Source organism: Geotrypetes seraphini, chromosome 6, assembly GCF_902459505.1.
Source record: "Geotrypetes seraphini chromosome 6, aGeoSer1.1, whole genome shotgun sequence".
Classification (NCBI taxonomy): Eukaryota; Metazoa; Chordata; class Amphibia; order Gymnophiona; family Dermophiidae; genus Geotrypetes; species Geotrypetes seraphini.
The window spans coordinates 211,420,329-211,446,327 of record NC_047089.1 but is presented as its reverse complement, the minus strand read 5'-3'; the positions used below and the strand labels follow the sequence as shown (position 1 = coordinate 211,446,327).

The 25,999-nt window shown below is 43.2% G+C and overlaps 1 protein-coding gene across 1 annotated transcript; it reads right to left on the bottom strand.

Annotated features, from left to right (window-relative positions):
- Window positions 1-914: 914 nt before the first annotated feature.
- Window positions 915-24,403, bottom strand: LOC117362945 (nodal homolog 2-A-like). Its single transcript, XM_033950033.1, has 3 exons — window positions 24,097-24,403; window positions 15,969-16,786; window positions 915-1,481 (listed from the first exon to the last, which is right to left on the bottom strand). The coding sequence occupies exons 1-3, from the start codon at window positions 24,401-24,403 to the stop codon at window positions 1,329-1,331; spliced, it is 1,278 nt and encodes a 425-aa protein (XP_033805924.1). The 3' UTR covers window positions 915-1,328.
- Between the last annotated feature and the right edge of the window lie 1,596 nt (window positions 24,404-25,999).

The window sequence follows — 25,999 nt, the reverse complement described above, 5'->3', positions numbered from 1 at the left end:
TGTTGGTCTTTCCTATTGCAGGGGCAGCAGGGGGGGGGGCAAACAACCAATCTCTACCCTCTACCCCCAAACTTTCAACTTGCTTATTCTCTGGTGTGGCCCCTTGTTCCAGTGACCCACCCCTTTTCTCTGCCTATGCTGTTTCATTGGAAAATGAAAGCGCCTAGAAATCGTCTGATTGTGGAGGAGTGTGTGGCGCAGTGGTTGGATCTACAGCCTCAGCACCCTGGGGTTGTGGGTTTAAACCCCATGATGCTCCTTGTGACCCTGGGCAAGTCACTTACCGTAATCCTCCATAGCCCCAGGTACGTTAGATAGATTGTGAGCCTACCGGGACAGATAGGGAACAAGCTTGAGTACCTGATTGTAAAAAAAAACCACTTAGATAACCTTGATAGGCGGTATATAAAATCCTAATAAACTTGATTGTGGCGGTACAGAAGAATAAAGTTATGTTATGTTATGTAAATAAATTGCCAAATTACCTCCCCCACCGTTTACAAAACCATGGAAGCAGTTTTTAGCGCAGGCCAGCACACTGAATGCTCTGCGCTTTTCCCGACGCTCATAAGAACTCAATGAGTGTCTGGAGCAGCGCAGAGCTTTCAGTACGCCGGGCTACGTTAAAAATTGCTTTTGTGGTTTTCTAAAAGGTGGAGTTACTGTGGATATGTCTGGCTTTTGAGAGTTAAACTCTGTTCTTCATGTCAGTGAGAAAAGGAACTAACTTATTTGATGTTTTTTATAGCTTCATAGCTAAGTAGACCAAAACAACAACCACATTACTTAACAATTTTAACTAAAAAATAATCCCTTTGAACATAAAACAAATATTCTAAATACACAGAACTCTTTTTGGCATACAACTGTATTTTTAACAAATTTTTATTTTTATTTTTTTTGCTGTGACTTTATATACAAAAATATATTTGTCTATTTGGATAATCTATAAATAAATTCTGAAGAGCAATTTACAAAGTTCTTGATAAACTTTTACAGACAAGCTTTTTGGTTTATCCAAAGCTTACAGAGAGGAGAAACTTCTGTCATCCAGTTGCTTCTGGGTCCCTCGTCAATCTGTATGAGAACAACAGCTGATTTATGTGTGCACATATTATAATAGAAACTGAACCGTTCAATAAACTATGTAATGAGGGTGAATATTGGGCAAATTGGATGGACCATTCAGGTCTTTTACCTGCTGTCATTCACAATAGCAGAGTTCAAAACTATTGGGCTGTACTGAATTTAACTATTGAAATTAATGTGTGCACACTTGCACTTGTAAGCAAAGTCATTCCAATCCCAGTGAAGCACATAGTTCCACTTTAATTGCAGCCACAGTCTTCGACCACCATGTCGGCATGGTGACGGAGGACCACTTCATCATTCTCGTAGTACAGCATGGACAGGGAACTCATCTTCACAGGCACACAGGAAGGGCACACAATTTTTTCTGGCTGGTACAAACTCACCAAGCTCTGCAACAGAGGGAGAGAGAGAGAGTGAATGAGAAATGTATTTTCTGTTCAAAAGGTTTTTAAAAGGCAACACCTTGACCCACATAATGTTGGATAATAGCAAAATAATAATATAAAAAGCATCTGACTGGGTCACACCAAATGCGTAGAATAAAAATGCAGCAAGGAATCTAAAGTCTCAAAGTCGTCCTTTATTAAAATCCAAACAAAAGTGGTCCCAGGTGTGTATATAATGCATCTGTGCAAGGCCCAAAAAAACAAAATGCAAATGGCACCAGGGCAGGATTAACCAATAGGCCCAATAGGCACGTGCCTAGGACCCGAAATGGTCAGGGGGGCATCAACATTGTTTTTTCCAAACGGTGATGGGCCCCTCCAGCATCGATCGGCAATGCAGGCCCCACCCCCAATCGGCAACGCGGCCCCCCCACCCATCGATGGAAAGTAAGACAAGCAAGCAACGCAGGTAAGAAAGGCAACGGAAACTGTAATTTTGCAAGCGGTGCTGCTTGCCCAAAGCTTCCCTCTGATACAGCTTCCTGTGTCTGCCTGGGCGCATGGTGGGGTGGGGCGGAGCAGGTGGCCCAGTGTACATGTGTGCCTAGGGGCCCTCAATGAATTAATCCTTCTCTGAATGGCACTAAAGGGATCCACAAGATAAATGAAGCAGAAAACAAAAATGGTAGACCAGGAGATCAGACATACCAGTTTGTTGTTTAATAAGCATCCAAATAACATAAAGGCAATCCACAATGGATATGTACACTCACAAGTGACCCATACAATAAAATACAAGCCAAATGATGGTTGAATCACATGACGAGGGTTTCCCCTGCTGGTTTAAATTGAGTAACCCCTTCCCTTGCTTTGCCTACCTGTTCTGAATGGCTTACCCCTCCTCCACTCCACTGAATCACATGACAAGGTGATTCATAAAGGGACTGCAATTCTAGACTGATCCTTTTCAGTTTTGTGGGGACAGGCGCGAGCAGAAAAGTGTTATCCCTTATCCTCACTGCCTCTTTACAACACTTACACACTACCTTCACGCGCGTCCCTCTGCTCTCTAGACTGGTATACAACCAAGCTTCTCCCGGGTTATCCTTCACCCACCCACCTCTTCCACTGTTATGACTCACGTGCTCCTGCTCCTGCTGATATTAACCATCCCCAATCTCTCCCTTCTTCCCAAGTCACTGAACTCCTTAACACCACACCACTCACTCTCTCTTCTTCTTATCCTCTACCCTCTTCTCCGCTCTAAAGATCCAACATTTTCTCTCTCATTCGATCATCCCCTCTCTCCCTGCTTGCACCTCACCCATGTTGCAGCAGCAGGTGCCACCTCACTTCCCTTACCCTCACCTGTACCTTACTCCTCCTTCTTGTGCTCTCTGCTGGAGACATTAACCCCAATCCCGATCCTCTCAACCAACTCCCACCCTACTTTTACGGTCCACCCTACTCCTGCAGGCCAACCCACAATACCACCAACCTTATTTCTATTCCTCTCCTCCCTGCCCTTCTCTTGTGCCCTATGGAATGCCCGCTCCTTTCCCAACTAGCTTGCCTCCATCCATGACTTTTTCATCTCTCAATCTCTCCACCTGCTCGTACTAACTGAGACATGGATCAGTCCTGACTCCACCTCAGCTGCTGCCTTGTCGCAACCTTAGAATTACATGGTTCTAACTGTACCGAAAGTCATTCTCAGGAATATGAAGTGGAGGTTTGTGGAGCAATTTGGTGTTCAATGACATGTGCGGATTTATTTATTAATTTAACACCAGAACAGAGTTTCTCCAAATACTACATGATGATAATATAAAGATAATGTCAGATAGAACCCGGAAGTCATCGGAGTTAAAAATACTGAAAATTGTCACTTAGAACCCTGTAATTCTAAGATCACGTTGTGTCATAGGAGACTGTATTTTCTTCCACACGCCTCGCACGTACAGAAGTGAGCTACCCTCGGTAGTCACCGTAACCTACTATCAGTTTGTTATTTGAAGAACTGTTGATATCAATATATTAAATGTTATTCGGTTTGTTTGTTTTTTACAGACCATTCATTTTTTTGAAAAAGAAATTATCAAAGGAGTTTAATGCTGGATTTTCTGAGCGAAAAGCGTCAAGACCCAGAAGAGTTAAGATTCAGCAGAGTTAAAGCAGATAAGTGCATTATTTTTGAGAGTTCACTGTTTAAATGTAGTGAAGAGCTGTTGGATGTGGGTGTTTATAAAAGTGTCATGATTGAGAGAAGCAGAGGCAAATGAAGTTGGGTCTCACTCTATTTATGGTCTCAAGTTTACACCTCTGAGCACTTTTTGAAGATTATAAATGCAGTAATTATTTAAGTGTTGCTGGTTTTTCCATAATTATATTCATATTATTTGACCAGGTCTCATTTATACAAGTACATTCAGATGGTGTTGGACCCCTAATGTAGGCAGACATGCCAAAACATGGCCGATGTCAGGTCCCTTTCTAGAATGTAATGTACATGTTGGATTTTTAATAAACAAAGTTTTGCTACACTACATAGTGGTATGTATTTATTTAATTCATTTTATATCCCATCCTCCCCAAAAAGCTCAGGACAGGTTACAATGTAACATACATAATAATTAAACAAATGAGATACAGAAAACTAAGGTAATATGTGCCAGTTCGGTAATCTCGGCTCCTTTTATCTGAACTGTATACAGTATTTGTACCTATTTTGACTCTTCCCTTCCCCCGCCTCAAAAATGGTCAAATGCTAATATTAAAGAACTCGGTTGGGGAGAGGGCTGGCAAATTAGTTAATCGAGCGGTTATACTTTCCCAACTGTGAAGTTTCAAAATTTACATTTGGGATTGCAACCGTGACAGAGAAAACCCACATTATTGGACCACACAGAGATACTGTCACTAGGCAGGCACAGGCTCGATGAGAAGAGGGGAATTATCACAGCAGCCAATGTTACATGAGTACCTGGATCAACAGCACAGGCAGCAAAGGAGAGCTGGGGGTCATATGCTTGTCTTTCCCTATTAAAAAGGGGTTACAGCCACATAAGATTTGGGACCACTCTAGAGATTCTGGAAACATGGTCAAATGAATCATTTGTGTAAGGTGAAACTGTAAAAGATTATCCCCCCCCCCCCCCCATTCCAGCAACAGGTGAAATCAGTAACTAAAATAACTGACAGGAATAGTATATCCTATGGCAGTGATTCCCAACCCTGTCCTGGAGGAACACCAGGCCATTCGGGTTTTCAGGCTAGCCCTAATGAATATGCATGAGAGAGATTTGCATATGATGGAAGTGATAGGCATGCAAATTTGCTTCATGCATATTCATTAGGGCTAGCCTGAAAACCCGATTGGCCTGGTGTTCCTCCAGGACAGGGTTGGGAACCACTGTCCTATGGTATCATTTGATATGACCTACTATTAACCCTGTTGAATTTAAGGGATTTGTTAAGCCACATATGAGCCGATTGCAGGCCTTTGCTGGCATGATACTTATTCAGAGGCATTCCCTACATTTTCGAGACAACAGCTCACCTCCTCCCACCTGACCTTGAAGGATATTGTAGTTAAATAATTTCTAGGTAGGCTTTAATGAAAGGTTTCAAACTACTTGCCAAGAATTCAGTTTGAACAATTAATATACTGTCTACCCCCAAGTCCAACACAAATTTCCCCAGCTCCCTTCAAAATACAGCACATTCACTCCCACCAGAAGCAAATGGCTAAAAAGAAGATCAATTGGCCCTCCCAGTCTGCACAATTACTCCTGTCTCCTGCAGAGGCATAGCCCAGATGTCAGCCATACAGCTTGCCCATTTGTATTTATTTAGCCATGTTTAGACTTTTATTATAAAAGACGCTTCTTTTCATGGACCGGATCAATTCTGGTTTCAAACTTTGACAGGCCTTGCTTCCATGTACCTTATCTCAGAACACCTGTGCCTGCTAACCAGTTCGTCTACCGTTCACTGCAGCTATGTTAATACCCACTCGTGTCTCTATGATTTATTTTCTTAGATTCTGCAAAGCATGTGTTCTCAGTGGTTCATAGTCAAATGCGCGCAAGACGAAAGCACGCGGACAATTGTGCGAAGACAATTGAGCGCACCGACTATTGCGCGCAAGACAACTGAGCGTGAGACAATTGAGCGCAACGCGCAATTGTCCACGCGCTTTTGTCTTGCGCGCATTTAACTTGCCAAAGTTCTTACTACTACTTAGCTTAAAGGTTAAATTTTATATCTATGCTGACAATATCACCATTGTTATTCCCCTTACTTCTCTGATCTCCGAGATAAAGATTCATCTATCATCCATTCTAAATGAAATCGAACGATGGATGACCGAATTCAAATTGAAGCTCAACACCGTCAAAACTAAATTTTTCCTGGCAAGCCCTAATGACAAAATCAAAGACTCCTTGATCTCCCTGAATGGTAGGACTTCCCTATTGACCACTCCATTAAAATCCTGGGAGTCACCTTGGACCGCCACCTCACTCGAAATGCACACACAGACTTATACTTGGGTTCCTTCAAAAAAATCATTCTAAGACTCAGAGTTATCCAAAATTCGGCAGTTCGACTGATCTTTAGGCTGAAAAAATGGGAACACATAAGCCCCTACTATCAAAGACTCCATTGACTGCCCCTAGAGGCGTGAATCCTGTTTAAGTTCGCTTGTCTATGTTATAAATCAAGATTTGGTCTGGCTCCCACTTACCTGGTTTCCCACTTCAATCTGGCAAATTATCTTAGGCCCACACGAAGAATTCATCTGTTCACCTATCCGACAATAAAAGCCTGCCACTACAAAAGATTCTTGGACAGAACTCTTGCCTTCCAGGCAGGCAAATGGAACGACTGACTTAGTAACATTTTTGCGCACTCTTCATCCTACTTCAGTTTTAGAAAACTATTAAAAACAAGTCTGTTCAATCGATTTGTTAACTAAGAATCTACTCACCACTTCTTATTCAATCCTGTAACCCCATGAACTTTTAGCTTTCATATTCTTTATTATGTAAGATTGTATTGCTGACTTTGATTGTAACCTCTTCGCTGATTATCCAGCGCCTCTTGCTGTAAACCGCCTCGAATTTATATGGCTTTGGCGGTATACAAGAATAAAATTATTATTATTATTATTATTCACATTCTCTATTAGTTGTAAGTTATTGATTCTATAGTTTTGTGTTTTGATCCTGTAACATGTTATTGTCTCTAATGCACGTATCTCTATCCCTGAAAACTTTGTATATGTATCCTTGTAACCTGTTCTGGGCTCCTAGGGAGGACAGGCTATAAAAATGAATGAATAAATAAATAAATATAAATAGTGGCATTCACACATGAAGATCACGTATTTATGTAAATGGCAATATACAAAGATCTACATGAGGTGGAGATTTCCAGGAGGTGTAGCTTGAGTTGGCCAAAATTCTACATAGTTATATGCCTCAAATTACATAGGGGTCCTTTTATCAAGCCGTGCTAGCAGGGTTAGCGCGTCAGACATTTCATCATGCGCTAACCTCCGTCGCCGGCTAAAAAACTAACGCCTGCTCAATGCAGGCGTTAGCGGCTAGCGCGGCAGGCAGTTTAACGCACGTCAAACCCCTACTGCAGCTTGATAAAAGGACCCCATAGTGAATATACATCTAAGAAAAATCTTTTCCTGTCAGGTTTCACACCAGCTCAGAACCATGCAGTTTCTAAAAACACTCCTTTCTGCCAGGCCCTGACACAAGGAATTAAGGGAATCATTCTCCTTAATCTCCTTGTATTTTGAAAGAAAGAACTGCAGGCTCATTATCCCCTGGATTCTATATAGGGCAACTGACGTTCTGCATGCAAATCTGTGCACACTTCCAATCTGGGTGTGCAACTTACGGGAAACGGATTGAGACTTGTATACTGTAAAGTTTTGCACATAGGGAAAGGAAACCTGATGTATAACTACACGATGGGGGGGATGGTACTGGGAGAAGGCAACCTAGAAAAGGACTTGGGGGTTTTGATGGATAAAACTTTGAAGCCGGCAGCGCAATGCGCAGCAGCTTCAAAGAAGGCAAACAGAATGCTGGGCATTATCAAAAAAGGCATCACGACCAGAACAAAGGAAGTTATCCTGCCATTGTATCGGGCGATGGTGCGCCTGCAACTGGAGTACTGCGTTCAATACTGATCGCCGTACCTTAAGAAGGATATGGCGATACTCGAGAGGGTCCAGAGAAGAGCAACAAGGATGATAAAGGGCATGGAAAACCTTCCATATGCTGAAAGGCTAGAGAAGCTGGGGCTCTTTTCCCTAGAAAAGCGGAGACTTAGAGGGGACATGATATAAACTTATAAAATCTTAAAGGGGATAGAGAACGTGGAGAGGGATAGATTCTTCAGACTAGTGGGGGCAACAAAAACAAGAGGGCATTCAAAAAAACTGAAAGGTGACAGATTCAGAATAAATGCTAGGAAGTTCTTCTTCACTCAAAGGGTGGTGAATGCCTGGAATGCGCTTTTAGAGGTGGTGGTATGGCAAAGTACGCTTTTGGGTTTCAAAAAGGATCTAGATGATTTCCTGAAGGAAAAAGGGATTGAAGGGTATAGTTAGATAGTTATTATACAAGCTAACAAACGATTAGGGAATAAAATGTTTTTAAGTGGAAGATCAACTACAGGTCAAAGACCTGGGGAGGGGGGCCGCCGTGGGAGCGGACTGCTGGGCGTGATGGACCCATGGTCTGACTCAGCAGAGGCGATACTTATGTACTTTTTGTAGTTTTACAACTACACTCAAAGCAGTTTACACCCAGGTACGTCAAGCATTTTCCCTATCTCACCCAGTGGGCTCACAATCTATCTAATGGACCTGGGGCAGTGGAAGATTAAGGGGCAAATTCTATAAGAAGCGGCCAAAAGTTAGGCGCCGATACAGGCACCATTCAGCGAGATTCAAGCACAATTGGGTGCTGCTTAGTGAATCACACTGAGCGGAATTATTTTGGATGTACCCAGTAAATAGGCCAGCTCTCGGCACAACTAAAAGTTAGGTGCCCATGCGAGCGCTTAAGCACACTTAAGTGATTCTGTAAGAAGGCGCCTAACACCTAGCCACACCTGTGCCTAAACTTCATAGCGCCTATGTTTTGGAAGGCCGCCTAAATTTTTAGAGGCGCCTTGTTACAGAATCGCTCTTTCTTGCTAGGCGCCTATGTTTCAATCAGTGCTGATTAAAAAAAGCTTAATTGAGCTTGTTATTCAATTTAGATAGGCACCTATCTAGTGGGGCGCCTCTGAAATAGGTGCCTAACTTTAGGCGCTGGTTACAGAATTTGGGCCTAAGGGATTTGCCCAGGATCACAGGGAGCAGCACAGGATTTGAACCCACAACTTCAAGGTGCTGAGGCTGTAGCTCCAACCACTGCATTACACTCTCCTCTTAACTGGTTAGCAAGCCAATGGGGCGCCGATTGGCTTTCAACAAGCAATTATCTGCACTAATTGACTCTAATTAAAAATTACAACTTGCTAAGCATATTTTTTTAAGTTGTGCAGGTAAATTCTGCCACATGGACCTCAAAAGGGTTTGTGGCTGGGGGGAGTGGCTTGGATAGGTCCTGAGTGTTCCTATAAGCTGTATGCACTGTTCTAGAATATGCTCGAGGCACACATCAGGTTTTAGTTAGTATAAATGGCCACGCCTAAATTTCAATCATGGGAGTTGGCACTACCCAAGTGCCTAACTCGAGACAAAATTAGAACAGAGCTAAGCGTGGTTTTTCAGCGTGGATTTTTTTTGGGGGGGAGACTATATAGAAATAGGTCCTATACGAATATGTTGGTAAAATGGGCCACCCGCATATGGAAATACCAGTACTCACATGCTGAAGTTGCAAAATTGGTGCTTTGATATCTAAGCAGCTGAATTTATATGTGGAAGAAGCAGTGTTGATGGTGGTTTTCTTGCACACGTGTATTTTGTTAATCAGTACGTCATGCTCCATCCCTGGCAGTGTTCAAATCCAAGCTAAAGGCCCACTTTTTTGAAACTGCTTTCAACTCTTAACTCCCACTCACTGCTGTCAGATACCTTTACCCAATGTATCATTTCCTCTACCATAATCTCCCCAACCCTGTAATGTCCTACCTAAATTAGATTGTAAGCTCTACAGATGGTCTGCGCATATGTCAGGATCGCACACTAGCGATCCGTTTCGGCGGCTGGGGGCGTTCCTCCGATTGCCCCATTAGAATATTGCCGGTTTGTGAATCCATCGGACCTGCCCGGATCGGTCACATTCCATAGTGTTAATTTGTAGCTCAAAAATAAATGATCAGTACAAGAAACATAAAACATTCCAATTAAGGCATACCAAACCCAAACTGTATACAATTAATTATCCCAACGCTTGTCACTTTTCTATTGTGCTCCATCCTTTTGATAGATAAACAAGCAGACCCTTTTTCAGTCTACACCCACTTTCCTTCTCCCATGTCCTACCACAGGGTCCCACAATAATCCCGAAGAGCAGCAAAATGCTGTTGAAGTGTGAGAGCTGATAATATTTCACTTTTAGATCTGTCTTATTAAGAGGAGCAGTGGGTTAAAGCCCCAATAGATTAAGCCCCATAAAAATGTGGTTCAAATTTTACTCCCCAGTGAACATTCCTTGTGACTTAAGCAAGTCACTTCGGGGTCCTTTTCTAAGCTGTGGCAAAAAGCGACCTCATCATGCCTTTATATAGGGTTTTCCCACTTGCTAAGGCCATTTTTTTTTTTTAAATAAATTCTTTATTGTTTTTCAAACTTTAACAATGCATTACAAATAATATAACATTAGAAGATTACATAAAATGCACCACAATACAGAAATAGAATAGCAAAAACATCCATTTCCTCCACCCCCTCTCAATTATGAATACATTAAATCATATTATTTATATAGCATTATACTCAAATAATTAATTCCTCAAAATATCCTTCCCTCCCCTCCCCCCCACCCTGGATGTGTAAGGAAATCTAAGAAAGAAAAATACATTACTATTATTGCGTATTAACAAATGCAGTCAACAGGCTCCATATTTTATTAAATGCATTACTAAAACCCAAGCATTCCCCGTTCATTCTTTCATATTTGTATGTGTTACACACACTTGTCCACCAGAATGTGTAATTAAGTCTGTCATGACATTTCCAGTGTCTCGTGATCATTTGAATAGCTATTGCTGTCAGGATAAATAAAAGACGGCTTTTGTATTTATCTAACACAGGCTTTACCTGTAACAACGTACCACAAATAATGGCTTCATATGATAAAGGAATAGATGACTATGCTAAGGCCATTTTTACTGTAGCTGGCAAATGGCTGATTTTCCATTTTTTCTATTAGCATGTGACCATTAAAAAGAATTGCTGAGGGAGCACTTACTGACCCCTATTTTGTAAGCGATAATGCCCCCAGACCTTCCCCCTGCCAGAAAAATTTTAAAATATTTTTTAGTGCACGGGTAGCTTTGGAACTTAGGGCTCCTTTTACTAAGCTGTGCTAGCAGTTTTAGCATGCGTAAAAGATTCACGCGTGCTAACCCTGCGCTACATAAAAAATACCAATGCCAGCTCTATGAGAGCGCGCTAAAACCGCTAGTGCAGCTTAGTCAAAGGAGCCCTTACCCGCAGGACACCTGAGCAAGTCCCAGGGTAAAGCCTTTTAAGTTGTGTTTTCAAATGAGATATGTTTATGCAGAAATCATCACGCGGGGCCCATTTCATATTTCATCTCAATTTTTCACGAATGGTGGAATCACTTGTGTTTAATCGGAAAACGTAACCATATTGCTGGTGTCTGCAGCTCTTACACCTTTTGGGCTCCTTTTACGAAGGGGCGCTTGCGTTTTTAGCGCACGCAGGAAATTACCGCACGCTACGCTTCTAGAACTAACGCCAGCTCAATGCCTGCGTTGAGGTCTAGCGCGTGCGGCAACGTAGCGCACGCTATTCCGCACGTTAAAGCCCCAACACTTCTTAGTAAAAGGAGCCCTTTGTTTTACTGAATGTTTAATTTTGTTTTTAGGGGTTTTTTTTTCCTTTTTTTGACTGTCTTCATTATTATATTGCATTGTTGGATACAATTATTGTGTTATTCGAATTTTATGTAGTTGATGTAGAGAAGAGCAACTAAAATGGTTAAGGGGTTGGAGGAGCTGCCGTACAATGAGAGATTAGAGAAGCTGGGCCTATTCTCCCTTGAAAAGAGGAGATTGAGAGGGGACATGATCGAAACATTCAAGATAATGAAGGGATTAGATTCAGTAGATAAAGACAGATTGTTCACCCTCTCCAAGGTGGGGAGAATGAGAGGGCACTCTCTAAAGTTAAAAGGGGATAGATTCCGTACAAACGTAAGGAAGTTCTTCTTCACCCAAAGAGTGGTGGAGAGCTGGAATGCTCTTCCAGAGGCTGTTATAGGGGAAAACACCCTCCAGGGATTCAAGACAAGGTTGGACAAGTTCTTGCTGAACCAGAACGAACGCAGGTAGGGTTGGTCTTGGTTAGGGCACAGGTCTTTGACCTGGGGGCCGCCGCGTGAGCGGACTGCTGGGCGCGATGGACCGCTGGTCTGACCCAGCAGCGGCAATTCTTATGTTCTTATCTGAAAAATATAATTAAAATATATTTTAAAAAAAAAAGTAGTGTTAAGCACATGCTACCGGTAGCACTTACAGTTACCACAGCTTAGTAAAAGGAGCTCTTTATGTCCTGTTTGCTTAGTATCCACTTAGGGCTCCTTTTACAAAGGTGCGCAAGCGTTTTTAACACACGCACCGGATTAGCGCGCCCTAGCCAAAAATTTACCCCCCCCGCTCAAAAGGAGGTGGTAGCAGCTAGCGTGCGCGGCAAATTAGTGTGCGCTATTCTGCGCATTAAGGCCCTAGCGCGGCTTTGTAAAAGGAGCCCTTAGACAATAATAAACTCTTTGGAGCATGGGTTTATTATAACCGAATAATAATAATAATAATTTAAAGGTGAGCTAAGATCTTAACCCGCTTAAAAAATTGTTTTACATTTTTGCTATCTATTCTCGATGCCTCTGAATAATGAAGGTGTGCGCATAGATGAAACATAGGCGCCAAGCAAGAAAGAGCGATTCTGTAACAAGGCGCCTCTAAAAATTTAGGCGGCCTTCCAAAACATAGGCGCTGTGAAGTTTAGGCACAGGTGTGGCTACATGTTAGGCGCCTTCTTACAGAATCACTTAAGTGTGCTTAAGCGCTCGCACGGGCACCTAACTTTTAGTTGTGCCGAGAGCTGGCCTATTTACTGGGTACATCCAAAATAATTCCGCTCAGTGTGATTCACTAAGCAGCACCCAATTGTGCTTGAATCTCGCTGAATGGTGCCTGTATCGGCGCCTAACTTTTGGCCGCTTCTTATAGAATTTGCCCCTTAATCTTCCACTGCCCCAGGTCCATTAGATAGATTGTGAGCCCACCGGGTGAGATAGGGAAAATGCTTGAAGTACCTGGGTGTAAACTGTTTTGAGTGTAGTTGTAAAACTTCAAAAAGTACATAAGTATCGCCTCTGCTGAGCTGCTTTGTTTGAAACGAGATAAACAAAATGAATGAAAAATGTACTAAAATGCTGCAAAAAAAAATGCCAGTCAGGCATAGCCCCTTCCCCCATCAATCTGTTCAAAAGTTCCTTGGATGTGAGCAGATGTCGTTCCCCCTCCCCCTCATCCTTCTCCATCTGTGGGGCCCAAATGGGACAAGAGATCCCCAGTCACTCTTGCCCTGCTGATGCTTTACTTCAAAATAGGGCCAGTCCCTGCCATACTAGAGCACTGCCACAGTGAGACAGGAGCAACTGGGGGCCACTCCTGCCTAATTTGGACTGCATGGATGTGGGAAGTTTTGCAGTGGTGGTATTCATTTCTCTATAAAAAGAAACAACATGCCATTTATCTCCTACTTCTTTTGTATATCATCCTGGAACCCAAAGGAATGTGGTGTAGGTTTTACAAATAAATAATAAAGATATTTGTTTTAAAAAAGAAAGGAAAGGAAATAGGAGGCATTGATATTTCCTTTAAAATGAAAGCACAGCCCTACTGAATAAACTCTCTTGTCAATTTTTACCTTACACTATCTCCCTCCTCTTTTTTTTTTTTTTTTTTTTTTACTTCACAGGATGCTAGCTGATCATTCCAGAAGCTTTCACATAGGAAGGCACTGGTATATTAGCTGGTCAGTGCAGCGACATACCTAGGGTATGTGATATCCAGAACCAATCACTTTTTAACACCCCCGAATATAAAAAAATATTTTTAGCAATTTTATTTATTTTTATAGCCCATCCTCCCCAAATAGCTCAGAACAGGGTACAGTTTAACATTACATAGGGTTACAACCTCTCCAACCCCATGCCTGCGCTGTGGTGTAAACAAAATGAACAAAAAAGACATTTTCTCTCTCTGCTAGGTCCTAACTCACACTCGTTGTCTAACACCAGCTCTGGGAGGATACACTTTTCAAATCTGACATATTGTAATCACAAAATAGAAAATAAAATTAATTTTTCTACCTTTTGTTGTCTGGTCATTTCAATATTCAAATCATGTTGGTCCCAGGTTCTAGTTTCTGTTTGTCTTCTGTTAACTCGCCCGCCAGGGTCTCCGCCCATTTGACATTTTCTTCTTTCTCTGTGCTCATCATCCATCTTCTATCTCAGTACCTTCCCTTCCATTGCCATATCCAACATTTCTACCATCTTTTTCTGCCTCGTGCTCTGGGTCAAACCTCTCTATTCCCCTTCATGCAGCATTTCTCCCTTCCTCCCCTCCATTATCATGTGCAACATTTCTTTCTCTCTCCCCATGCACCATCTCTCCCTGCCTTTCACTCTATGTCCAACATTTCTCCTCTCTTCTCCATGCATGTCTCCCTTCCTTCTACTATATGCAGGATTTCTCCCTCTCACCCCTTTCTACCTCTTTGTTGCATATCCCTTCCTCTTCTCCAGCCCATGTCCAACAATCCTTCCTGTCTCCCCCCATGTGCAGCATCTTTCCATCCCTCCCTCCAATTCCCCTGTGCAGCACCTCTGGTCCTGACCAAATCCCTCCCCCCACCATGAGATTTTCTATTCCTTTGGGCCTCCAACTGCAGCAGCAATAGTGGATGACCATTAGAAGCAGCACCAAATGGGCTGTTTGCAGTCTGCTCCACCAGAGCTTCTCTCTGCCGTGTCATCACTGCCACCGCTGCTGTTTTTTTTTTTGAAGGCAGGTCCAGAGGTATTGTGAGTTCTCTGTCGGCAGCCTTAACTCGCAGCTCTGCTGGTGTTGGGCCTTCCTCTCTGCCTGTCCCGCCTGCTTCCTGCTCCAACACATGCAGGAACCTGCAGAGAGGAAGGCCTGATGCCAACAGAGCAGCGAAGGTCCTGGACCATGACGCCAAACCCAGAAACACCCCCTCATGGTCTGCACCCGGGGCGGACTACCTCCCCCACACCGCCTTCGTACGCCTCTGGGTCAGTGCAATCCAAGAGTAGGAACAGATTTTTTTTTTTTAACCGTCTAGTTATGTTCTAACCTTGAGAAAGTCAGACTTGCAAGTACCATTACTGTATACGAGGGATCTTCAAAAAGTTTCCGCACTTTTATTATTTTTTTAAAACACTATTTATTAAATATCTCAAAAGCAAATTGCATCACTTTTCCACATAATCAACTTGTTGGGCGATACATTTTTCCTAGCGTCCCACTCTCATACCACTTCTCATGCCTCAACCATTTCCCATGAAAATATGAAAGTGTGCAATCTTTTTGAGGAACCCTCATATTATTACTACTACTATTAATTACTTCTATGGTGCTACCAGATGCACGCAGTGCTATACAGTCACAAAGAAGAAGAAAACAGTCCCCTGCTCAAAAAGAGCTTACAATCTAAACAGACAGACAAACAGGATATTATATTATATTACAATGTATCTTATCGTGGAAATGGAGAGCAGCAATTCAGTTTAAGGATTCCAGTGACCGCTACAATTATTGTGGTCATACAACTCCATCCCAGTAGGGGAGCTATTCTGGTTTACCCCATGTGAATGCATGGGAGTGTAGTGCTGCTTTTCTTGTTGAACAAGGAGAGGCTTAACTTGGCTATGAATATGTCCGAATCAGCTATGTAGCTGTCCTGTCCAAATGACTGAAGAAAACTCAGTTTAACTTTACTCTACCAAGCCTCAGCACTTACTCAATATTCAGCATTAAAATTCCTCCCTTATAAAAGGATTGGGAGAACACTTATGCGGGAAAGCTTTTAATTTAACAAAAAAGACAAAAGAGAATAGTGGTGAAAAGGCCATAGGGTGCTATAATTTATTAAGGCAGGCATCAGGTGTTTTCAACGTACACTCTATAGAATTTTGAATAAAGATCTTTGGACCTTCAAGGATATCTTACCTGCATATATGCATGATTGGTTGGGTTGAAAGACTCATCCACAGGAGCTGGACAGATCCCCTCACATCTGTAGGCATTATACCTCTTGGGGTACACAATCCAGCTGCCCCAGCCTATATGTTCAAAGTCCACCAACATGTCCACCTTCCTGCATAGTGGCTTGCCATCCTCTGTCAGTCTAGAGGGGGGGTTCCCCACTTTAATGCGATGTCTTTCTTTTCTGTTCCTTCTATGTCTGCGGTTTCCCATGACATCTGCAATATCCAAAAGGACGTACTTGGACCTCTGGGCCACTTTGATCAAGCTAAGCCCTTCAGAAGAGGGGCCTGAAGGTTTGTCCTTTGAAAAGATGACCAGCATTACTCTGTCCATAGTGCTGTGAGGCCCTGGAGTGGAGTAATTCTTTTGCTGCGTTTCTTTCCATTCTTCCGTCAACCCCATAGAGTTGCTGTCGGATTCAGCTCTCTCTTCCTGGGCATCATCCAGCAAATGGTGAATCTGGAAATATTCTCTCTCATGGAGACCAGTGCCTTGATGGATCCATTGCTTGAGCATCTGAGTAACATTAAACACTTTCCAGGAAGAGCTGGGGTGGATGGAAGGGTTGGTGCTAAAGGTGCCCAGGTAACGTTTATCCTGACAGATCTGATTCTCTCCACACTTCCGTTCATTGCTGTGATAGACCTCCACAGTCACATTCTTGGACTGGGAGAAAGAAGGCAGGTGGACCCGTAGCTCTGCTAACTGTACTTCATAACTCCCGGAAACAGAAGATAAATCAAAGTAGAGAGTCCAGCGATTGGCCACTTCAAGGCAATCTGGAAGACAAGAGAAAGACATCCGGATGAATTTCCATAGGCAGTCGGTAGATCAGGTGTTTGGGGAGGCTAAAGTGGGTGGGGTCAGGACAGGTCAGGGCCTGAGTCCTTAATTGTTTGACAAAATGTAGAAAGAAAGATCAGCTTCTTGGTTGCACAGTGCAGTTGGAAGACATCAGGGAGTGGGGAAAGAAAGGGGTGAGGAAATTGATGGGCACAGGAGTAGTGAACATAAGAATAGCCTTACTGGGTCAGACCAATGGTCCATCAAGCCCAGCAGCCCATTCTCACAGTGGCCAATCCAGGTCTCTAGTACCTGGCCAAAACCCAAGGAGTAGCAATATTCCATTCTACCAATCCAGTGCAAGCAGTGGCTTCCCCCATGTCTTTCTCAATAATAGACTATGGACTTTTCCTCCAGAAAATTGTCCAAACCTCTCTTAAAACCAGCTACGCTATCCGTTCTTACCACAACCTCTGGCAATGCATTCCAGAGCTTAACTATTCTCTTAGTGGAGGTGCCAAGAGTGACCCATTCAGAAGAGTGACATATACCACCCCAATAAGTGAAATTGAAGGTCAATGAGTGAAATTTTTTCGCACTACATTCTATGTATAAATTTGAAATGTTGTTATTAATAGTACATCTCTCCATTTAATGAGGGCTAGATGGAATTTCTGATTTTGTAATGATAATTATGTAAAATGATTTGTTTCTATGTTTCCATATCCTGTTATGTTTCTTTGTAAACATTATTGAAAATTTAAAAATAAAAAAATTTTGAAATGGTGGTAAATTGGCTGAAGTCAAAGGAAGGGCTGCTAGCTACTGTTATTGACAAATAATGCCTTCTCGAGCCTTCATGGATGACATGTTGCATATTTTTAACTCTTCTTTGTGTAATATGTTTTGTGTGTACTTTATGTTTATAATAAGATTGTACACGTAGTTTGTATTGTGAACCGCATAAATGCCGTTTGGATACTTGGATATAAAGTACCAATAAATAAAAATAAATAAAATTATTTCAAACACTTGACCTATGGAAACAATTCAACTCTATTTAAAGATACCTCATTGGGCAATATCCCATACATATGCTATAGAGACAATCACCTCAACACCCAACAGATTCTGCAAAATTGTCAAAAACCTTATCTGATGATATGACATACTAAAATTAGATTAAAGTTTTGATTTCACCTCAGTAAGGCAAACACACATTCCCTCCACTAGAAAACACTGTGCACAAACTTGTGTAAAAACAGATTGCTGTACCATAACAGTGCTAACTCTCAAGACTCAAAAAGCAAAAACCTTATGCATGAAAAGGCAGCATTGTAAATATTACACCATGCCTAAAATGCCAATGACTCTACCTATTGAAAAAACACAGAAAACCAACACGACTGAAACAAGGGAGCCTGGTAATAAACAAGTATTACATGCTAGCAGAATATCACACCTTTTTCCAGTGATTCCCAAATCGGGTTCTTTGGAATCCTAAGGATCCTCAAACTCTCTTCAGGGGTTCCTCAAGAAATTAGATTGTAGATTAGAGAATGACATGGTGACAAAATTCATCACCGTTCCCGTCCCCCACGGATAACCGCGGTAAACCATCTTCATGTCATTCTTTAAGGAGAGAGGGAAGAATCAGAGTATGAATGGCCATAACCACTGACCCGCAAGCTTTGCTTTGAAGAATGCTGGTGTAGAAGGACTGAGGCTGAAATAGACACTAAAAAATGACATGGGATTATTTCCCGCGGTTATCCGCAGGGACGGGAACGGTGATGAATTTTGTCACCGTGTCATTCTCTATTGTAGATCTGTTTTGTATGAACATATATATGTTTACATAAATTGAGGATTCCTTAGGGCTCCTTTTACTAAGGTGCGCTAGCATTTTTAGCGCAAGCAGGAAACTACCGCATGCTATGCGGAAAAACTAACGCCAGCTCAATGCTGGCATTAAGGTCTAGCGCGCAGGGCAATGTAGCACGCGCTAAAGCCCTAACGCAGCTTAGTAAAAGAAGCCCTTAGTATCACTGCTGTTAGTCACACACAAAACCCTGATATTCCCTTAACAAATATGAAAGGAACACAGATCAGTAATAGAGGTATGAAGGCAAGAACCTGAACTGGAAAGTCAGGAAGTCAGACTCTGTGAACAATAGAGAAATCTTAACTGACATATTACAATTAATAATTAAAAATAAAATAATTTTTTCTACATTTGTTGCCTGAGCATTTTATTTTTCCATTTGCTTTGGTCCCAGTGTCTCATTTCTCCTTTTCTTCTGTTTTTGCAGGGTCTCCTGTCCATTTGATTTTTATTTTCTCTCTATGTCCATCATCCATCTTCCCTCTGCATTGCTATCTGTCCTGTCCAGAATTTCCCCTCTGCATTGCTCTTTCCTGTCCAGAATTTCCCTTCTGTAATTTCTGTATCCCTGTCCCTATGCCTTATCACTCCTTCCATCCATCCCTCCATCCATCTATGTTTAGCACGTGCCCTCTCAATGACCCTATCCTCCTCTATTTTCAGCATCTCTCCTTTAGCATCCCTATCTTGACCTGTCCTGTATTTCCATCCCGAACCCATATCCCTTTTGTGACCAGTATCCCCACTCCCCATGTCCAACATTAACTCTGCCTGACCCTATTTCTTCTCTGTCCAGCATTACTTTTCTGTGTCCCTGTCCCCTCTCCATACTTAATATCTCTTCTCTGTCTTTTTATCTCTCTTCTCTCTTTTCCCTTCCTCCCACACCTCACAACCTCCACTCTCAGGCCAGTCTCTCTCCATCCCCACCCCCAGTCCATTATATATCCCCCTCTTGGGTCTAGTGCACAGTTGTCCATACTTTTTTGGCTTGCGAGCTACTTTTAAAATGACCAAGTCAAAATGATCTACCAAAAATAAAATTTTAAAAAGCACAAAGCACACTGTACACACAGAAAATGTTAATTATAATTTATATTCGGGGGGTTTTCAAAGAGGTCAAGGCAGATGACTTTAAAATATGCAATGTCACCTCAATAACAACTATACAAAAATAGACAAATATACCCCCTCTCCTTTTACTAAACCATGATAGAGGTTTTTAGTGCATGGAGCTGCGCTGAATGCCCCACGCTGCTCCCGACACTCATAGGCTCCCTGCGCTAAAAACCGCTATTGCAATTTAGTATAAGGGGGCCATAGTGCAAAATATAGACAGCAGGTATAAATTCTCAAAATGGACATATTTTGATCACTAAATTGAAAATAAAATCATTTTTCCTACCTTTGTTGTCTGGTGATTTCATGAGTCTCTGGTTGCACATCCTTCTGACTGTGCATCCAATATTTCTTCCCTTCTTTCTGCCTTCTGCATGCTTCCTCTCCTCCAGACCTCATTCCATTCCTCAACCATCTCTCCCTGTCCCTCCCATGAGTCCTCTCTCCCTGCCTGCCCCTTGCCTCCCAACACACTCCATTCCCTCCCCCAATTTTAAATTTTTTCTTCCTCTCTCCCGGCCCCTTCCCCTTTCTTTCTTTCTCTCTCTCCCTGCCTCTTCTTTCTTTCTGTCTTTCTCTCTCCCTGCTCCCCTTTCTGTGTCTTTCTTTCTCTCTCCCTGCCCCCCCCCCACCCAAAGCCACTGCCGCTGATTTCTTCCTGTTTCCCCGATGCCGCAAAACCAAGCCCTGCAGCCACTGCACAATCACTGGGCCCACAAGCCTTCCCCCTCGACATCAATTCTGAAGTCGGAGAAGTAGTTCCGGGCCAGCCATGCAGCGACTGGCTCGGAACTTCCTCTGACGTCGGGAAGGAGGCTTGTAGGCCCAGCGCTTGTGCAGTGGCTGCATAGGCTTGGTTTTGCAACATTGGCGAAGCAGGGAGTCTATCGTGTGGCGCAGTGGTTAAAGCTACAGCCTCAGCACACTGAGGTTGTGGGTTCAAACCCACGTTGCTCCTTGTGACCCTGGGCAAGTCACTTAATCCCTCCATTGCCCCAGGTACATTAGATAAATTGTGAGCCCACCAGGACATCCAGGGAAAAATGCTTGAGTACCTGATTAAATTCATGTAAACCGTTCTGAGCTCCCTTGGGAGAACGGTATAGAAAATTGAATGAATGAATCATGATCAACTCGCATTGCCCTTGCGATCTTCTGGTTGATTGCTATTGACCTTTTGGGCTCCTCTGGTGTAGTGTCTTTCCCCTCTCTTGCAGTCTCAGTCTCTCTTTCCCTCCCTTCTACTCTCACCCCCAACCCTGCCACTGCCCCTGGTCCAGTATCTTTCCCTTCCCTCTCCCTCCAGCTCCTGGATCCAGCACCTCTTCCTGTCTGTCCCTCTCCCACCCTTTCATTAGAGCAGCATCTCCTTCATCTCTATATGCCTATGTTTTGTCCCCATATTCATGTGAACAAAGTGCTGTTTAAGATGTAAGTAGTGTACATTGTTGAGGGCTTAGTAAGTGGATTTTCTAGTTCTTAGTGTGCATGGCTGTAGTGCAGAAGGCTTATCTTGGACATGTGAACAGTGAGAGTGTGTGTTCTTAAGCCAAACACCCAGAATGCATTGGGAAAGTATATGACTATACTCTCTCTCTTCTGTGAAGAAATAGGCTCCATCTTTAGCCACCACATCTATAGAAAAAGCATAGACAGTTGCATAGTAAAAGGGGGTGAGGGTCAGACATCCCTGGGTGCTGTCTTGGTGGGGCTGCTGGCATCTCTCCACCCCCCACACCATAATCGTGCCCTCCCTACCCCTGTACCTCTTTAAATATTTGCCAGCACGAGCAACTGCTGCTCACATCAACCTGGCTCCCATCTGAAACCACTTCCTGTTCATGAGGCCAGGAAGTGATGTCAGAGGGAAAGCCAATACCAGCATAAGCAGCAGGCTGGAGAAGCTGCTCGCACTGGCAAAGATTTAAAGAGGTACAGGGAAGGGAGTATAACATGGGGGCAGGGAAGAAGAGGAGGATGCAGAAGGAGTGGTGAGGCAGAGAGGAGGGTGCAGTCTTGAATCTGTTAGCTTCTCTTATAAGCTGAATTTCTACTAAGAATATATTACCTCTAGCACAGGGTCTGTGCTGAAGATATTGCTGGGTTTTTCCCTATATCTAGGATATGCCAGTAGAAATGCTGATTCTGGGATAGAACCCTGTCTTTTCTACCAGTTACTGTCCTCTTTCCTTTCCTTCCTATTTCCAACATCTGTTCCTTTCCATTTCTTCACCTCCCCTTCCTTCTGGTTCCAGTGTCTGCCCCCTTCCTTAATGTGTCCCACCCTTGTGGAAACAGGAAGTTGTGTCAGTGAGGGCGGGACCTGTCATAGGGGCTGAGATGGCTAATTCAGTTTAAGCTGACACCATAGGGAGAGAGAAATGCTGGAACTGGAAAAGTGTGTGTGGGGGGGGGGGGAAGAGGAAAGGAGCAGACATGGGAACTGGGCTTGAGAGGGAGAGAGGTGTTGGACCCTGGATGAGCAATGCAGGTACTAGAGCGGCCCCTAATTAGAGGCTTGCTGCAAGCCTCTTATACTGGGTACCTATATGAATTTCTATGAGAGTTTCAGGCATATGTGTACCCTTAAATTTCAGGCCCCGAGTTCTCTAGCGAGTATGCCATCAGTAACTTGACGGCTGCTGTTGAGGGAGCATGGTGCAGGCCCTGCCCATTCTCTCTGACCACCCTGCCCCAATGGTGACATCAGATGTGACGAACGACAGAAGGGGAATCCTAAGTCTGATTGGCTGGGGGTTGGAGAAGGGGCGGTGCATTCGCAAACGGCCCGAATTATGGTTTAAAGAACGTCAGGGGTCAAGACTTCCCCTCCCCCCCCACATCAAGGTCAGCCTTTCTCTTCCCTGTTTTTAGGAAGTTCGTATGGGTTGTCAAAAAGGGGCAGAATAATAAGCGTGGGTGCTCCATGTACTTTGTCCAATGAGCAGTATAGCATTTGGCTGTAATGAATTTGTAGCTAGTTTAAGATGCAGGCTGGACTTTCCAAATAAAGCTCATTGTAAAAATTGCGGAGGCACCCGAGTATTGAAGCATCCTGCCTTAAAGAAAGAGTGTGGTCCCATGAAGTGAGGATCTGCCATGCCTACACAGGCAAGGAATTGTCCACCTAGCAGGTATGCAAGACAGATTTAGAATGAACCTGGGCTGAGGCCTAGCTGGAAAGAGTGATAAAAGGTGGGCTACTGCAGGGACTATTAGTCAAGCTCCCTAGCTGGTGGGTAAAGCGGGGCGAAGTACTCTTAGAATGCTAACAGCTCGGCCGCTTCCTAGGGTGCTTTTATGATAATAAAGTTGTGGCCTTTTCACTCCTAGAAGCATGTCTGTGGATCTCTGGATAGTAATGGGCATTGCCAGGGCATATGAAAGCATGCAGCCTGCCTCTGTTAAATAGTTAATTCTCCCCCCTCCTTAGCGCGGGTTTTAGCGCCGGCAGCAGCGGTAACTGCTCTGACGCTCATAGAATTCTTAGGAGCGTCGGAGCAGTTACTGCCGCCGCTAAAACCCACACTACACATTAGTAAAGGAGGGGGGTATGTTAGAAGGCTATTATTGCTTTCTCTTCTACATATCTGCTGACCGAAAGTACCCCCCAGCTCACCCCTCCCACCCCCAGTATCTTGCCAGATGTGGATTGAGCTTCTATGTAGGCTTTTGCTCTACAGACGTCTGCGCTCCAATCCACAAAACTAATGAATAAGTATTGTAGCACCCTATGTCCCATAAGCCATCATCTGTCATTGTAACACAAACAAAACTCAGTAGACAGTTTGCATGCCCCCACATGCACAGCATAAAACTACATTTCAAAGCGCACCACGACATTCTAAAATTGCAACAGAAAAAAAAGGAAAAGTGAACTCTGAAGAAGTGTAAACTGGTATTTTTAAGATAACTAAAAATACCCCATAAAATTTTTAAAAAAATGAATTAGAATGGAAGCAATATTACTTCATGCCAGTGCTAATTAAGTCACATCTTCATAGTGTAACACTTCCTCCATACATATTTTATGATTCCAGGTCATATGGAAAAGAATAATTTTAGTTGACTAGTAATTTAAAAGTTTATTGCCATAGAGCCCTTCCCCCATCTCTCTAAAACCTTTAAGACATTTTATCCCAAAATGTATTAAATATAGCATCCAAAAAAACCCACACCAGTTATAAGTTCAGCTGATTCTCAATTTAAAGAAAAAACAGTTGAACAGATTAATATCAAACTTACAGTTCCTTTCTGTACAATCATTAGGGATCTACTGTGAAGAGAATGGAGAGCTCTTACTTTTGGCAAAGAGGCTGAGGACGGTGTCAGCCTCCTGCAGCACCGGATAATCCATGAGTGGTAAGCCCGAATGGTTGCCCATAGTGAAGGATTTGTAGAGCTGTATCATATAGAGAGGGTATCTGAGAGCCGGATGGGAATGCCTGATCCTGTACACGCTAGCTACAGTCTTCAGCCTTTGGCTAGTTGGTGGGGACCCTTTCTTGACTTGTGCCAAATGAGTTGGCTTACAGGGACCTTCCTGTATCCAGAGGAGGAGGCACAAGGAGAGGAGCTCCAGAGCTGGTGTGGACCTCTGCAGTCCCATTTCTGGTGGCTTCTTCCTGTAGTTGTGAAGGTTCCGCTTCTGTGTCACTGCAAAGTTAGACGTTTCTCATATCCCAGTCCTTTTTGTCCCTTTCTCCTTCCTTCCCTCTATCCTTCTGTTTCTCTTTGGGGCAGTCTTCTCTATATAGCTCTGATGATTTTCCCCCTCCCTTTGATTGCCAAACCTTTGATCACTTTTCATCTAAAGGTCAGATCTGTCAAGTTCATTGTCTCCTTAAGAGGTGCCTATTCTTATGTATTAGCCAGGGTTTAGAAAATAACCAGGTTGCTCCTGTATGCTTATCTTGTAAAAAAATAAATAAATAAAAGAGGTTACTATGGGCTAGATTCACAAAGCAAACCAATCGGTTTGCAACCCCTTTGCGACTAGATTTCCCTCCTGCACTATTCACTGACCTCTCCTGCGATCCGCTTCGAATCCGTGCATGCAAATGAGGAAAAACGCATGCAAAGAGGACAGGGACGCGATTCAGCAACCAAAATTTTAAAACAGACTGGGCTGACCAATCAACCCAAGAAGCAACTGCTGGGGACCAGTCGAAAACGTCTTTCCGACTCTCCAGCTCCATAGAAGCCCTGCTCTCTGCCCCTCAATATCTCTCCTCTCTCCTCACTTATCTCCCCCCCATGCTCCTTCCTGCAAACTCCTTTCATCGGGTAAATCCCTCCTATTCGTACCTTTGCCTCCCACTGCCAACTCCAGACTCCATCCCGTCTATCTTGCTGTTGGAAAAGCCTGCCTTAGTCATTAAGTCAAGCTCCATCTCTAGCCGTATGGAGGAGTGTGTGGCGCAGTGGTTGGAGTTATAGCCTCAGCACCCTGGGGTTGTGGGTTCAAACCCTGTGCTGCTCCTTGTGACCCTGGGCAAGTCACTCAGTCCTCCATAGCCCCAGGTACGTTAGATGGATTGTGAGCCCACAAGGACAGATAGGGAAAATGCTTGAGTACCTGATTGTAAAACCGCTTAGATAATCTTGATAGGCGGTATATAAAAACCTAATAAACTTGAAATCCAAGCTAAAAACTCGCTTTTAACTCCTAACTCCCACTCACCATAAGATACATACGCCCATCTTACCATTGTCTCTGAGAGAAACTCCCCAACGCCTGTTTGTCTGTCTAAACTAGATCATAAGCTCTTCTGAGCAGGGACCATCTAATACATGTTAAATGTACAGCACTGGTTAAGCCTTTCAGCGCTATAGAAATAATAAATAGCAGTAGTATAACATAAGAACAGTCTCTTAACACAAACTCACCACTAAAGAACTGCTGAGTTACCGTTCTAAACGAAAGAAAAAGCCTCAGGTATTAGGTGAGCACATAAATGCCCTACCTTCCACCAATCACATCATCAGCATAAAAATATTTCGTTAGAACGGTTAATTTCTAACCTGATTGCAGAAAAAAGCAAAAATCTTTTCAATAAGTGGAAACCCAACCCCCTACAGTCGTTACAAAGTCTAAATATTTATACAACGTTTCATGGTATTTCAACTGCTTCCTCGGGGCCTTGATTGCTTTTTTCTGCAATCAAATTGGATATTAACCATTCTAATGAAAGTTTTTTTATGC